Here is a 17,452-nt window from a genome sequence, read left to right on the forward strand (position 1 = left end):
GCAGTGCCAGCCTGGCACCCTGGTAGGGTTCCCAGGCTGCCAGGGGGCCAAGGTGCTGGGGAGGGGGGGGGGGGGTGTCAGGGTGCCACCTTGCCCTGTTCCCGGCCACTCAGGGATCTCCAATGGCCGAGGGGGCACCCCCAGTTTCCATTACGATTGGTCCACGTAAACAGCGGCCTGGCGATCTCTCCCAGGCGCAGCCGGTGGGTCCCAGGCCCAAGGTGAATCCATCGTCCGGGTATTTAAGTGAGCAATAATGCTCATTTAAATATTCAGATCTAAATCTTACCCAGCTAGGAAGAGACCCAATCACGCCTGGCTGAGTGAGTCAGGTGACTCACGTGTGGCTTCATGCCTGGCGGGAGCCCGATTTGGGGCTCACTCACGATTCGCCGGTTGTGCCCAGATCCACAGTGGGTGCTGCGGGGTTGCTGAATCGCGCTCTATATTTTGCCACAGGGTCTCAACTACAACTTCAGCTGTAAAAAACAGAAATCTGTTGTTGCCTGGATTAAACAATTGGGAGTTCATCATCTTCAACGTCTATGTTTCCTCCAGTAAACCAAGGACAATTGTCAGGTCTGCAATGCTCCCGACAACCTTCTTGAAAAACAAGAGTAACATTGACTTTTGGGACTTTAAGAAATCTAAGTGCATGCTACATTGTTAGAAATCATCTTTTATTGTGTGTCTCGTGTGAATGAGGACTGGTGATTGCTGTGATTATATTCTGGTGGTTGTGAAAATATACTTTTCCTTTGATCTAAACTTACAAGAAAGCTTCTTTTGTGTCTTTCCTCAAAAGTGACAGCACTAAAGTGGTTACTCCTTCTCTTGGGCAGCACGGTGGCGCAGTGGTTAGCACAGCTGCCTCACGGCACTGAGGTCCCAGGTTCGATCCCAGCCCCGGGTCACTGCCCGTGTGGAGTTTGCACATTCTCCCCGTGTTTGCGTGGGATTTGCCCCCACAACCCAAAGATGTGCAGGGTAGGTGGATTGGCTATGCTAAATTTCCCCTTAATTAATTGGCTACTCTAAAAAAAAAATTTTTTAATACCCCTTCTCTCAAATACATCTTGTTGCGAACTGTTGAGAGGTGAAAAATGGGGAAATTAACCAGCATCTCGTCCCTATCCATAACAGAATGATAACCTATTTGAAAGGAGTCTGAAGAGGAATGTTTTTCATCATCAGCCATTCAGAATGGACCAGTCCCAAATCCAATTCTCACGCTGAGTCACCTAATGCTGGTAAGAAAAAAGACTTGTGTGCCTTTTACAATCTCAGGAAGCCCCAGACCACTTTACTCACCGAACTGATATATCAAACCCAGCAGCCGATGTGCACGCATAAAGTTTCCTCAATCAGCAACATTATACCCACCAGGTTCTCTGTTTTAAGTGATGTTGGCTGAGACAGTCAATATTCGGCAAGGCACCAGGGAGAATTCGCTCGCTCTTTTTCATAACAGTTCCACAAGATTATTTTGCATCTACTCGAGAGGGCAGGCAGCGCCTCAGTTTAGCGGCTCATCCAGAAGATGGCAACTCCGACAGTGCTGCACTGAAGTGTGAGCAGGATGTGAACTCAGGACCTTCAAGATTCCTCCCTCATCAACATCACTAAAAAAAAAGTCGATGTGTCCTTGACCACATTCGTGGGAGCTTGCTGTGCACGAAACGGCTGCTGCAAATCCAACTTCACACCGGTGACTACGCTTCAAAGAGAACAATTGGCCACAAAGCATTTCGGGATGCCCTGAGGGTGTGAACGGTGCTATGGAAATGCAAGTCTTTCTTCTTATGTCAACCGTCAATGTATCAAATATAGAAGGTCAGATCCAAGGAAGAGGAGAGATTTTCATCCATTAAATATACCTGCCGTTATATCGACAGTGAAAAGGTCAAAATATCCCTTACGTCAGTAGATAAGCTTTGGGTAGGTGTGCCTCTTTATCAAGGCAGAAACAACACAAAAGGTTCTTGTTTGAACCAGGGCTAGGGCACAATAACATTTTGAAACAAGATGTACAGTCAGCTGCTTCATGTAGCGTGACGTACAATGAATCAGTGCATTATACATTTATTAGATTACTACCATACTAATCATTAAAATTGTGAACTGGTGGTACTATAATTACTCAAAGTGTCATTGTTTTCCCCCTTTCGTTTTGAAGCCTCTTCCTATGCCACAACTAATTCTTGCTGCATTGCTGGATTTTATCTTCATACAGGAAGAGTGTGTGTATGTATATGTGTATATAAAACAGCGGAGACCCCCCCCCCCCCCCCCCTGAAATACAGATGCTTACTTGAGTTATTTTGCCCCCACTGCCACCTACAAAATTAATTGAGCATAGAATTGTTGTAAGCTCTCAACTGTTACTTAATTGACCGGCTAACGCCTGTGGTCTCAATACACAACAACTCTCATATTGGACATTTGCTTTGTGAATTAGGGTAATGCACAGTAGGGTGAGTCTTAACCATCAGAAGAGAGGACCGATTGGATCAATGTCTGCACTCTGGACACTGATCTGATGTTTGGGTGGAGGGGGGGATTGGGTGCAATCAGGAAAGAGGATTGTGGAGCCAAGGGCAGCAGCAGCTCACGTTATTCCTGTGGAAGTCCAGCAAAAAGAAACTTTAACACTAACGCCTCCCCTTCCCATGCCCGCCAATCGCAAACTCTTTGCATGGCATGGCGAGCAGGCTCTTTGTTACTTAATTGAGTGATTTTTTTTTGACTGTCAAACAGCCTGTCCCCACATCTAGAACATAGAACATTACAGCGCAGTACAGGCCCTTCGGCCCTCGATGTTGCAAAATACATCGGGAATACATTTGCAACTAATAAATGGAAATGGTCACTGACAATGAAATCGTCACTCAAAATATTGTTCCAGGGGTTTGCTCTTGGGTGTTTTAGTGTTCAATTGTTCTATGTTTGATGATGTGAGTCTGTTACAATCAATGTACATTATGCTTATTCCGTTAAGGCTGGGTTTGGATTCAGAGAAAAGTAAACACATTTGGAGAAAGGGCTGGAAGCTGGAGTTTGAAGCATGGAGTAGACATCTGAAAGCACGGTGAGCAGAATCTACTACACACATAGAAAGTCCCCAGGAGATAATATTCAACACTTGGACATTACTGGGCAATTCTAGCAGACTGACAACCCAGTACCACCTGACTCCTTAGACTCCCAACGTCAGGACTCCAGTCAGAGTGGGAATAGGGCAGTCAATCCACCACCTCCATTTTTACTTCACTCCTCTCCACTCCCACCAGACAGTCAACTAAAGTTTCAAACCTGAGATGGATACACTTTCGTTCAGCAAGAGCACTGAGGGTAGATGGAGTAGATGGAGTTGAGATGCAGATCAGCTATGACCGAACGAGATGGTGGAACAGGCTTGAGGGGCCGATTCCTGTTCACATGCTCCTTCTTAACTTCTCCTAGCATCATTGCAAACCTTTCCTTTTTGGAGATCAAAAGATGTTCTAAGAAGCCACCTATGTAAGAGAGACAACCTGTTCTTGTTTAAAACAGTGGGTAGAATAAGCAAGTGCCTTACCTCATAATCTGCCGGTCCGGGAGTGCGGAAACTTTGGTCTTTAAAGCGTGGCTGCCTGGATACTATTAAAGCCAACTTGGGTGTGGACTTGAGGATGGGTTTGTACGCACCAGGTCCTGAGGAGCAATGTTAAAAAAGGAATTGATGAATGGAATCTGGACTGGCAATGGCTTTTTCCCCATGGAGCTCGTCATACATCAGATCCCAAATCAAGCTCAAGAACTAATGAATGCCAATCTAGCTCATTTATTGACAGCATTGTTTGTTTTTGCTGAGAAGCGCAAAGTGGTTTGAGGAAAGTTACAATCCTGGATTTCTTAAAATAAACTCCAAAATTACTTTGTTTGTTCTGTCTGTGCGACCACACTTACCTGCACACTTAAAAAAAAAAGAGGCAAATAAAGGGGGAAATATTATTGAGTCAAACTATTTGATTGCTGCTATAAGTTTGTTCTTTACAAATGTTTCCTGGTAAAACCTCCTCGGAAACAATGGCATCACAGAATCACACAGCACAGAAGGAGGCCATGCAACCTCTCGTGCCTTGTCCAGTTGTTTAAAAGAACTATTCGTCCCACTCCCCCAGCTCCTTCTGAAGAGACCTGCAATTTTTTTCGTCAACATGAATGCTAACATTGCATTTGCCTTCCTAACTGCTGACTGAAGCTGCACATTAACCTGAAGAGAATCTTGAACAAGGACTCCCAAGTCCTTTTGTGCTTCTGATTTCCTAAGCGTTTCCCCATTTAGAAAATAGTCTTTGCCTCCATTCCTCCTTCCAAAGTGCAAAACCTCACACTTTTCCACATTGTATTTCATCTTCCACAACGGGGCTGTTTAGCACAGGGCTAAATCGCTGGCTTTCAAAGCAGACCAAGGCAGGCCAGAAGCACGGTTCAATTCCCGTACCAGCCTCCCCGAACAGGCGCCGGAATGTGGCGACTAGGGGCTTATCACAGTAACTTCATTTGAAGCCTACTTGTGACAATAAGCGATTTTCATTCATTTTTCATTTCATTCTTTGTCCACTCTCCTAGCCTGTCCAAGTCCTTTTGCAGCCCCCTTGCTTCCTCAATACTACCTGACCCTCTTGAACATATTCCTTTCACTTTCAGAGAACGGGTCCCTGTATATGAATGTATGCCATTTCTAACAAGTGTTAGAAGAGGGATTAGAGAGGGGCGGACCTGCGCGGGACAGTGCTGCAGGGGAGAGGGTAAAGGCAGCGCCAGGTTCGAGGCCTTCACTTACCTTCAGGGAGCAGAGAGGAGTGGACCTGCGCGAGACATTGCGCTGCAGGTCGGACAGCTGCTTGTCTGTTTGTTTATTTCAAAATTGAAAGAAACCCGGTAAAGTGACGTCACAGGAGACTGTGACCTGATTGGCTGAAAGGCAGACTGGGCTAAATTTGAATATTTGTGGAGTTACTATTTTTAATTTGATTTAAATTACTATTTTTAAGTTCATTTGAATTACTATTTTTTAATTTTAAAATCTCACTTAAATAACTATTTTGGGTTGATTTAAATTACTATAAATTACTATTTTTAAGTTGATTTAAATAAGTTTTAAAATTTTAATTAAATAACTTTTTTAATTTCAAGTAAATCACTATTGAATTTGTTGTCAGATCAAGCAAGATAAATACTCAGGGATAAAGCTAATTAAATAGTAGACAGGAGATTGGATATAATCCAACACAAAAACATTTTTCTAAAGTTTAATTTCAAAAATTTAATTTAAAGGAATAAATCATGGCAGGACAGCTCCAAGGCGTGGTCTGCTCCTCTTGCTCCTGTTGCAGGCTGAGGACAGTTCCAGTCCCCAGGGTCAGCATGTGTGCAGGAAGTGTCTCCAGTTACAGCTCCTGAGAGCTCGGGTTTCAGAGCTGGAACGGCGGCTGGAGACACTGTGGAGCATCCGTGAGTCAGAGAGCATCGTGGATAGCACGTACAGAGAGGTGGTCACACCGCAGGCTCAGACTCCGGAGGCAGGAAGGGAATGGGTGACCACCAGACAGAGCAAGAGAGCGAGGCAGGTAGTGCAGGAGTTTCCTGTGGCCATTCCCCTGCAGAACACATAAACCGCTTTGGATACTGTTGAGGGGAATGGTCTCTCAGGGAAAACAGCAACAGCCAAACTTGTGGCACCATGGTTGGTTCTGCTGCAGAGGGAGGGGTGAAAAGTGTGACAGTGCTAAAGTTATAGGGGATTCAACTGTAAGGGAAATAGACAGGTGTTTCTGTGGCCGCAAACAAGACTCCAGGATGGTATGTTGCCTCCCTGGTGCTAGGGTCAAGGATGTCTTGGTGCGTGTACAGGACATTCTGGAGGGGGGAGGGGGGGGGGGGTTGAACAGCCAGTGGTCGTGGTACACATCGGTACAAACGACATAGTAAAAAAAGGGATGAGGTCCTAAAAGCAGAATACAGAGAGCTAGGAAGGAAGTTAAGAAATTGGACCTCGAAGGCAGTGATCTCAGGATTACGACCGGGGCCACGTGCTAGTCAGAGCGGAAATGACAGGATATATAGGATGAATACGTGGCTGAAGGTATGGTGTCAGGGGGAGGGTTTCAGATTCCTGGGGCATTGGGGGAGGAGGAACTTGTACAAACTGGACGGGTTACACCTGGGCAGGACTGGAACTGGGGGGGCTATTTGCTTGAGCGGTTGGGGAGTGTTTAAACTAATGTGGCAGGGGGATGGGAAATGATGCAGGAAGTCGGAAGGCAGTAAAACAAGGGCAGAAACAAAAGGCAGTAAGGGGGAAAGTGTAAGGCAGAGAAGCCATAGTCAAAAATCAAAAAGGTACAGTGACTCAGGGGAGCTCAGTGAATAGGCCCAGTAATACTAAAAGGAATAAAATGGGAAGTAAAAACATAAATGGAAAGCGACGCGGCAGGTTGTTACATGAAGTTATGGGTTCAACGACAAGGAAAATTAGGAGAAGCGTTAAGAGGAAAAATAACTCAGGAGACGTTACTGATCAAGGTGTTAAGATTCAAAGCAGAGGTAGAAAAGCCAACATAAGTGTACTTTGCCTGAATACTCGTAGTATTCGGAATAAGGTAAATGAGTTGATGGCGCAAATCATCGTGAATGACTATGAGTTAGTGGCCATTAATGAAACATGGTTAAAGGATGGTCACGACTGGGAGTTAAATATCCAAGGGTATCAAACTATTCAGAAGGACAGAGTGGATGGTAAGGGAGGTGGTGTAGCTCTGTTATTGAAGGATGACATCCGGGCAATAGTAAGGGATGACATCGGTGCTATGGAGGATAAGGTTGAATCCATTTGGGTGGAAATCAGGAATAGTAAGGCAGAAAACTCACTGATGGGAGTAGTTTATCGGCCACCAAATAGTAACATTATGGTGGGGCAGGCAATAAACAAAGAAATAACTGATGCATGTAGAAATGGTACAGCAGTTATCATGGGGGATTTTAATCTACATGTCGATTGGTTTAACCAGGTCGGTCAAGGCAGCCTTGAGGAGTTTATAGAATGATCCGCGATAGTTTCCTCGAACAGTATGTAATGGAACCTGCGAGGGAACAAGCGGTCCTAGATCTGGTCCTGCATAATGAGACAGGATTGATTAATGATCTCATAGTTAGGGATCCTCTCAGAAGGAGCGATCATAATATGGTGGAATTTAAAGTACAGATAGAGGGTGAGCAGGTAAAATCAAAGACTAGTGTTTTGTGCTTAAACAAAGGAGATTACAATGGGATGAGAGATAAGCTAGCTAAGGTAGACTGGGAGCAAAGACTTTATGGTGAAACAGTTGAGGAACAGTGGGGAACCTTCCAAGCGATTTTTCGCAGTGCTCAGCAGTGATTTAATCCAACAAAAAGGAAGGACGATAGAAAGAAGGAAAATCGACCGTGGATATCTAAGGAAATAAGGGAGAGAATCAAATTGAAGGAAAAAGCATACAAAGTGGAAAAGATTAGTGGGAGACTAGAGGACTGGTAAATCTTTAGGGGGCAACATAAAGCTACTAAAAAAGCTATAAAGAAGAGTAAAATAGATTATGATGTGGAGATGCCAGCGCTGGACTGGGGTGAGCACAGTAAGAAGTCTTACAACACCAGGTTAAAGTCCAACAGGTTTGTTTCAAACATGAGCTTTCGAAGCACTGCTCCTTCCTCAGGTGAATGGAGAGGTATGTTCTAGAAAAATTTATATAGACAAAGTCAGAGATGCCAGACAATGCTTAGAATGCGAGCATTTGCGGGTGATCAAATCTTCACAGATCCAGAGATAGGGGGTAATCCCAGGTTAAAGAGGTGTGAACTGTCTCAAGGCAGGACATGTCGCATTACATTCACCCCCACCATCTGGCCTGGACTTGCAAAATCCTACCAACTGTCCTGGTTTGAGACAATTCGCACCTCTTTAACCTGGGATTACCCCCTATCTCTGGATCTGTAAAGATTTGATTACCCGGAAATGCTCGCATTCTAAGCATTGTCTCTGACTTTGTCCATATAAATGTTTCTGGAACATACCTCTCCATTCACCTGAGGAAGGAGCAGTGCTCCGAAAGCTCGTGTTTGAAACAAATCTGTTGGACTTTAACCTGGTGTTGTAAGACTTCTTACTAAAATAGATTATGACAGTAAACTTGCTCAGAATATAAAAACAGATAGTAAAAGTTAGTAAATATATAAAACAAAAAAGAATGGCTAAGGTAAATATTGGTCCTTTAGAGGATGAGAAGGGAGATTTAATAATGGGAGATGAGGAAATGGCTGAGGAACTGAACAGGTTTTTTAGGTCGGTCATCACAGTGGAAGACACAAATAACATGCCAGTGAATGATAGAAATGAGGCTGTGACAGGTGAGGACCTTGAGAGGATTGTTATCACTAAGGAGGTAGTGATGGGCAAGCTCATGGGGCTAAAGGTAGACAAGTCTCCTGGCCCTGATGGAATGCATCCCAGAGTGCTAAAAGAGATGGCTAGGGAATTTGCAGATGCACTCGTGATAATTTACCAAAATTCACTAGACTCTGGGGTGGTCCCGGCAGATTGGAAATTAGCAAACGTGGCATCACTGTTTAAAAAAGGAGGTAAGCAGAAAGCTTAAAGGCCAGTGAGCTTAACTTCGGTAGTAGGGAAGATGCTGGAATCTACCATCAAGGCAGAAATAGCGAATCATCTGGATGGAAATTGTCCCATTGGGCAGACGCAGTAGAGTTAATAAAGGGCAGATCATGCCTAACTAATTTAGTGGAATTTTTTGAGGACATTACCAGTGCGGTAGATAACGGGGAGCCAATGGATATGGTATATCTGGATTTCCAGAAAGCTTTTGACAAGATTTCTGCATAAGATAAAGATGCATGGCATTAAGGGTAAAGTAGTAGCATGAATAGAGAATTGGTTAATTAATAGAAAGCAAAGTGTGGGGATTAATGGGTGTTTCTCTGGTTGGCAATCTCTTGGTGTCTCTCAGGGATCAGTGTTGGGCCCACAATTGTTCACAATTTACATAGGTGATTTGGAGTTGGGGGCCAAGGGCAATGTGTCCAAGTTTGCAGATGACACTAAAATGAGTGGTAAAGCAAAAAGTGCAGAGGATACTGGAAGTCTGCAGATGGATTTGGATAGGTTAAGTGAATGGGCTAGAGTCTGGCAGATGGAATACAATGTTGACAAATGTGAGGTTATCCATTTTGGTAGGAATAATAGCAAAAGGGATTATTACTTAAATTATAAAATATTAAAACATACCGCTGTGCAGAGCGACCTGGGTGTGCATGAGTCGCAAATATTTGGTTTACAGGTGCACCTGTAGTCCTTTATTGCTAGAGGGATGGAGTTTAAGACTAGGGAGGTTATGCTGCAATTGTATAAGGTGTTAGTGAGGTCACACCTGGAGTATTGTGTTCAGTATTGGTCTCCTTACCTGAAAAAGGATGTACTGGCGCTGGAGGGTGTGCAGAGGAGATTCACTAGGTTAATCCCAGAGCTGAAGGGGTTGGATTACGAGGAGAGGTTGAGTAGACTGGGACTGTACTGGCTGGAATTTAGAAAGATGCAGGGCGGGATCTTATAGAAACATATAAAATGATGAAGGGAATAGACAGAATAGATGCGGGCAGGTTGTTTCCACTGGCAGGTGAAAGCAGAACTCGGGAGGCATAGCCTCAAAATAAGGGGAAGTAGATTAGGACTGAGTTTAGGAGGAACTTCTTCACCCAAAGAGGCATATTTATCTTATTGGGGGAGGTCATTCACGCTGGGTTATGCTTCCGTTTTGACAGGGACTCCCCTGCATTGCTGAAAACAGACAAGGGAAAATAACTGGCTGATCTATGAGCTTTGTAATATACCCTGGGAATTGAAAATGAAATGAAAATCGCTTATTGTCACGAGTAGGCTTCAATGAAGTTACTGTGAAAAGCCCCTAGTCGCCATATTCCGGCACCTGTCCGGGGAGGCTGGTACGGGAATCGAACCGTGCTGCTAGCCTGCTTGGTCTGCTTTAAAAGCCAGCGATTTAGCCTGGTGAGCTAAACCAGCCCCTAATAGCTGCAGATCCTCAGCAACAAAAGATTCTTGGTCACAATTCTTTGTTGGTGTGCCTGTGCACACTGAGGAAGGAGTGAAGAAAAGTGTTGAGAATCAGTGGAGAGGGAAAGAAAGAAACAGCAGTGTTAAAAAGCAATATTTTTGTTTTAAAGAGTACAGAGAACGGGGTCAGGTGAACCTGAAGGGGTCAACAGCCGCAGCAATCTTAATGCTTTCCAGCAGAATTTAATAAAAGGTCAGTTACTCTACATTCATGCTAAATGGGCCACTGGAGGTTTTAGTAATTTTAAAATCTGCGCATCAACAGCACAACAATGCTTTCAGAGTAAATAGTGCATAAAAAACCTGAAATTTAATCCATATTGTGTGCACCAATCTAACAATTTGCATTAGAGTAGCCTTTTACGTACTAAAACATCCTACGGAGCGATTAGCAAATAAAAGCTGTAATTAAGTCATTTATGGCGGGCAGCACCTTGGCACAGTGGTTAGCACTTCTGCCTCACAGCGCCAGGGACCCGGGTTCAGTTCCGGCCTTGGGTGACTGTCTGTGTGGAGTTTGCACCTCCTCCCTGTGGATTTCCTCTTGTGAAGTGTTTGCATCACTGCCGGAGGAGGTATCTGGAACGTATGAGGAGGTGAAGAAATCCATCTTAAGTGCATATGAGCTAGTGCCTGAAGCTTACAGACAAGGGTTTAGAAATTTAAGGAAAGAATTTGGTCAAACATACATAGAGTTTGAAAGGCTCAAACAGAGTAATTTTGATAGGTGGATAAGGGCTTTGAAAATAGACCAAACGTAAGAAGCTCTCAGAGAAATTATACTTTTGGAGGAGTTTAAAAATTCAATTCCTGATGTCGTGAGAACACATGTGGGAGAACAGAGGGTTAAAGCTGCGAGATTAGCGGCAGAAATGGCAGATGATTATGAATTAGTTCATAAATCAAAGCTTGGTTTCCAATATCAGTTTCAGCCTGTGAGGGATAGAAACTGGAGACATGACAAATACTCAAGTTGAAAGGAGGGTTTGTGATTTGTATATGAGATACCAGTGGGAGGTCATTTGGGAATAAGGAAAACTCAAGCTAAAATACAAAAACATTTTTATTGGCCTGGACTACATAAAGATGTAGTAAAATGTTGTCAATCATGTCACGTATGTCATGTGATAGGGAAACCTCAAGCAGTGATAAAACCAGTGCGCTTAATACCCATTCCAGCATTTGAGGAACCTTTTACAAGGGTCCTAATTGATTGCGTAGGACCGCTTCCTAAAACCAAAAGTGTGAATCAATATCTTTTGACTGTAATGGATGCGTCTACTAGGTTTACAGAGGGCTTTCCAATACGTAATATCACAGCTAAAAAGATTGTGGAGGAGTTACTTAAATTCTTTACTAGATATGGACTACCCACAGAAATACAATCGGATCAAGGATCGAATTTTACCTCAAGGTTATTCAAAGAAGTTATGGATAGCTTAGGAATGAAACAATTTAAATCAACTGCATACCATCCAGAATCGCAGGGAGCATTAGAAAGGTGGCATCAGACATTAAAGACAATGTTGAGGGCTTATTGTCAAGATTATCCAGAGGATTGGGATAAAGGAATTCCATTCGTACTGTTTGCAATTATGGATGCACCTAATGAGTCAACCAAATGTAATCAATTTGAACTAATTTTTGGTCATGAGGTACGGGGAGCACTTAAATTGATTAAGGAAAAATTGGTGAGTGAAAAATCGGAAATTACATTATTGGATTATGAAATTAAAAAATGAAATGAAAATCACTTATTGTCACAAGTAGGCTTTGCTGCCTTTTTCTTTCCTGTGGCTCTGTTCTAACTACGGCAATCAGTGGGTTTGCCCTTCTTTCTTGAGTATCTATATTCTAATGCTCAGAGTCACCAGGTATCAATGATACCACCACAAGGTTCAGCCGGCTATCGATCAAAGAGCCAAACACCAGTTTGTTAGTTCAAGGTCAAGGGTACTTTATGTACACACAATTAGTCATGCAACATACACTACTAGTTAACTACACCTATCGACTAAGACAACCTGTACTTAACTTCAGGCACCCGGCTTAAGTCAGAGGAACAGTGGCCGTTGTTCGATTGTGGATCTATCAAGTCTGGAGAAGTAACTGCTGCTCAGCTAGGCTCATCCGCCTGGTAGTGAGCGTTGAACTTGCTTCTGGTGGTGCTGCACTTGGAGATGGTCGTTGCCGGGGTGTCAGATCCAAGAGAGAATGAACATATAGCGGAATTGGTCGGAGTTTTGATACCGTCTGGACTCCTCACTTGCAAATATACATTTCAGGCTCTGAGCCTGCCTGAATCTTGCTTTGTCCATTTTACCCACTAGGCTTTGCGAGTTTCTCTGTTCCTGGCTGTAAGTGGCCATCCCAGATGGCTACAGCTTCAAATGAAGTTACTGTGGAAACCTCCGAGTCGCAGCATTCCAGTGCCTGTTTGGGGAGGCTGGTACGGGAATTGAACCGTGCTGCTGGCCTGTCTTGGTCTGCTTTCAAAGCCAGCGATTTAGCCCTGTGCTAAACCAGCCCCAATGCGGCTGCATATTGTTTACATGTTCGCGGCCATTTTGATGACTGCTTGCAGCAGGTGTTTTTAACAGCCGGCTGCAGCGGCTGTTGCGCACAGATTTGCGCGATCGGAAGAGACGGACGTCTCCACGACCGTCCCGACACCCGCCCGCGGCCCACCCCGCAGGTCGCGCTTTCGAGTTTGACAATGCCTGCTCGAACCCAAGGTGCTTCATTCTTTCTCTTCCTGTTCTCATTTTCCATTCTTCTTCGTCCGCTGTGACCAGTTTCCACTGCCGGTTAAGAGCCGCCTTATTAAATAAGTGGCACACGGAGCAAAGCTGACAAGAGTAACGCAGGACCACCCAGCATCGAAAATAGTGACCGACAATCAAATTCCAACGCCCTCACCTTGGAAGCAGAGAGACGCTGAGAAACATGGGGCTGGATTTAATGCAGCTTGTCATGGCTGGATGTCCGGTGGTTGGGTCCACTTCATCGAGCGTCAGGCCCCCAGTCAGTCTCCAGGCAGTGGGAAAACCTCATCTGGTTAAATCGGAGAGCGAAAGAGGCTGATGCAGGATTCCCAGCCAGCAGCGGCGGGATGTAAATCATGCTCATTGATAATAATCTTTTATTAGTGTCACAAGTAGGCTTAACACTGCAATGAAGTTACTGTGAAAATCCCCTCGTCGCCACACTCGGGCATCTGTTCGGGTGCACTGAGGGAGAATTCAGATTTTCCACTTCACCTAACAGCACGTCTTTCAGGACTTGTGGGAAGAAACCGGAGCACCCGGAGGAAACCCACGCAGACACGGGGAGAACGTGCAGACTCCGCACAGTCAGTGACCCAACCCGGGAATCAAACCCAAGACCCTGTCGCTGTGAAGCAACAGTGCTAACCACTGCGCTACTGTGCTACCCACTGGGACTACGGGACATAAGCTGAAGATAATGAGTCATCCATTTTGGATTGGAATGAGGAAATATTTCAACACTCGGGCGATTGTGAATCTTTGGAATTCTCTACTCTAAAGAGCGATGCATGTTCCATCATTAAGTGTATTCAAGACTGAGATCGGTAGATTATGGACACAAAGGGATGAAGCATAATCAAATGAAATAGGAGCGGAGTTGTCTACAAGTTCCCTCAATCCAGTCCCACCAGTCAATACAATCATGGCTGACCTTCTGCCTTAAGGGATACGAGGGTAGGACAGGAAGGTGGAGCTTGTTCAAGAGTTTAGCCCTGATCTTATTAAGTAGCAGAGAAAGTTTGAGGGAGCAAACACTTTTTTCATGCTCTTATTTCTTGTATCCTTATTTATAACCGAGGATTGGGAACGATGCCCGCGAAGGTTTACCAGACTGATTCCAGGGATGGCGGGACTGTCATATGAGGAGAGATTGACTAGGTTGGGATTGTTCTCGCTGGAGTTCAGAAGAATGAGGGGGGATCTCATAGAGACTTATAAAACTTTAACAGGTCCAGACAGGGTAGATGCAGGGAAGATGTTACTAATGATGGGTGTGTCCAGAACCAGGGGTCACAGTCTGAGGATTCAGGGTAAACCATTGCAGACAGAGATGAGGGACGGATAGAGTGCCATCGCGGGCCGGAGATTTTGGGCAGCCCCGGCGCCCATTGAGTCGCGCCCGACCCCGCCATTCTCCGAGGCGAGTGGCGCGACTCATGCCGGGCCGGATTTTGGGGGGGGCGGGAGAATTAGGAGGCCGGCGGGGGCGGTATTCACGCCGACCCCCGGCGATTCTCCCACCCGGCAGGGGGTCGGAGAATCCCGCCCGAGGAGACATTTCTTCACCCAAAGAGTGGTGAGCCTGTGGAATTCATTACGACAGGAAGTAGCTGATGCTAAAACATTGAATATATTCAAGAGGCAGCTAGATATAGAACTTGGGGAGAATGAGATCAAAGGCTATGGGGAGAAAGCAGGATTAGGCTGTTGAGTTGGATGATCAGCCATGATCATGCTAAATGGCGGAGCAGACTTGAAGGGCCAAAAGGCCTCCTCCTGCTCCTATCTTCTATGTACCTATGTAAGTCTCAGCCTCACTTCACCTATCTATTAATTGCAATTCCTCCAGGTTTCAGAGGTGGCTCAGTGGGTAGCACTCTCTCACCTCAGAGTCACAAGGTCATGGAATCAAATCCCACCTCAGAAAGCTAAGCCAATAATGATTCTGCCACGGGACAGTACGGAGCGAGGGCTGCACTGTCGAAAGTGCCGCCATTTGGGTTGTGTGTACAGCCCAGGCCTCGGCTGCCCTCTCAGGTGAACGCAAAAGATGCCACGTCCATGGCTTATCCCTAAATTCCCGACAGGTGATCTAGTTATTACCATATCGATGTTTGCGAGAGTTTGCTGGGTGCTCGTTCAGTTTGCTGCCCTGTTTCATGTATTGTGATAATGACAACACTTCAAAGGGGGCCGGGATGGAGGGCAGGGAAGCAAATCACAGTGAGGGAAAAGATCAAACACTTTTGGATATCAGTTACATAGCAATGGGAGTGTTCTGCTTTGCAAACAACTCTATCTGGCTCACACCACTACTGGCATCAAACCAGCAAGTACAATGGCAGAAAAGAAAAGATAATCACCCCGTATTTATTCTTTGGCACAAGAACACTGCACAAATCAAAAGAATTCACTGAAAATCCACTCGAGCCACTATTTGCTACACAAACTGGTTATCAGTAATACGCAGCTTAGAACCTCATAGTCCCACCGGCTTTTGACTTTCATTTGAGTGCACTGTTTCTCTTTTGTGACTTTCCTGTGTCAATTTGATGGCCCTGTAAGGAATGGAAGAGTTCACTGTGACAGGCACCCAGTGCCAGTTCTCAGCTACAGTGCTGCCCAGTTAATGGAAGCACATTCTCCTCCCTGTCTCAGGCTCCAGAACTGTTTTGCAACCTCGATGTTCTATCTGACCCCGAGTTGAAACTACACCCCATTCCACACCATCTCTCCATTGATGAACCATCAATCGAACGCGAGACGAGTTGCTGTACAAAAGTTAGGCTTTAATAAGCTAGAAGTTAGCCCTGCGGTCGACTACAGTAAATGGACGACCGCCGGGCGTTCTGGGTATTTGTACCTCGCTTTGGAGGCGGGGTTAACTCCGCCTCTCGACCAATCGGGGAGCCGTCACATGACTGGTCTTAACCAATCGGTCGAGAGGCACATGACCGACCAGGGCCAATGGTAAGCCAGTGTTCTGCACCAATGGCAGACAGCTATGCAAATCATACCACCACATCCATTTCCAGGACTACACGTAATATTGAACATCTCCACAACTCTCACCAGCCACTGAAACCTCCACCTACTTTGGTTACCTCCTGATGCTAGTATTCCAATACTCTCCTGGCCCACCTTCCATCTCCCATCCTTCTTAAACCTGAGCTCATCCGAAGCTCTGGGCGGGATTCTCCGTTGCATGACGCCGATATCGGAATCGGCGATCGGGCGGAGAATCCATTCCGACGCCCAAATCGGGGCGGCGCTGGTTTGACGCCGGTTATCGAGTCTCCCCACCCTATCTCCAAAATGGCATAATCGCATCGCGTACCACACGCCGTTTACACGTCATTGGCACGCCCCGATGCTCCGCCTCCAGGTGGCATGGGGGCGGAATGTGCGGGTCGGGTCTGCGCACGGTCGGGCTCATGTTGTGTGGCTCGACCGGTGCAGGTCCTCTCCGTGTGCACGCGCGGCCAAAGACCCAGCCATTCTCCGACCATTTTTGGCACGGGAGCCGGGAGTTTCACCCGGTGCCACTGCTAGCCCCTCACCGGTCCTGGAATCGGTGAGAGTTCGGCGCCGATTTTGGCATCGTAAAACGTCCGCAAATTCTCCATTTCAGCCTGCACTTAGCCGCTGAAACATTGGCTGCTGGCCTGACTGCACTTCAGTTTTAAAATGTTTCAGTTTTAAAATTGGAGTAATCGTATTCAAATCTCTGCCTCGGATGTTCAGGTGCGCAGATCCTAAACTCTTAAATTCCCTCTCCAAACCTCTCAGGCTCCCGACCTCACTCTTCTTTAAAATTGCTCTCTAAAACCTGTCTCTTTGCCAAGCTTTCAGTCACCTATCCTAACATCGCCTTGTGTGGTTTCAATGTCACATTTTGTTTGTTAATCAACCATGTAAAGCACCTTGGGGTGTTTTATTATGTTAATAGCCCTGTATAAATACAGTGTAGAACTATCTCTGTATTCGCTTCAATTAGACTTTACAAACAGCCCAAGACTATATTCTGTTTTGAATGACGATGATCCAATCCAAACGCCACACAGTCCCCACGGCGCTCCATTGCAGAAGAGTGTGAGTCGGTTAATTAAATGTTGCATTAAATTATATCTGCCCCGTGCATGCATCAAACGTCAAATTTCCACTTTAAATCCGTTTGCGGTTCACATCAAAACCGAGGCGCAAACAAATCTTCTGCCTCCTGGCACCAAAGCCAACTCAAAAGTAAACTGACCAACTATTTCTCCGCACTGGTTTGGAACAAACATGATAATAATTGCAAAATGAGATCTCAAAATACCCCGCAAAGTGTGTCAAATCAGAGCGATGGACGTGGTGTAAACCAGATTTTCTATGACAGCCCTTAACAGCAAAGGGAGGCCAACACATGGAGGCAATATTTAATCCACTTTTAATTTGGCGGTGTTTCCTTTAAACCCGTCCAGAAAGAATTTGTTTAAAAATTATCCGTACTCACAGATCCCGATCCCAGCCTAAA

At 45.3% G+C, this 17,452-nt stretch overlaps 1 protein-coding gene across 6 annotated transcripts in view; it reads right to left on the reverse strand.

The window, feature by feature from the left end:
* Positions 1 to 17,452, reverse strand: part of stpg2 (sperm-tail PG-rich repeat containing 2) — a 587,689-nt gene that overhangs the window by 249,170 nt on the left and 321,067 nt on the right. For all 6 annotated transcript variants that reach the window (XM_038792784.1, XM_038792780.1, XM_038792783.1 and 3 more), the window contains one exon: positions 3,578 to 3,693. In XM_038792784.1, coding sequence (XP_038648712.1) covers positions 3,578 to 3,693 — 116 coding nt within the window. The remainder of the gene's footprint in view (positions 1 to 3,577; positions 3,694 to 17,452) is intronic.

This window comes from Scyliorhinus canicula, chromosome 3 (genome assembly GCF_902713615.1).
Source record: "Scyliorhinus canicula chromosome 3, sScyCan1.1, whole genome shotgun sequence".
NCBI classification, from domain to species: Eukaryota; Metazoa; Chordata; class Chondrichthyes; order Carcharhiniformes; family Scyliorhinidae; genus Scyliorhinus; species Scyliorhinus canicula.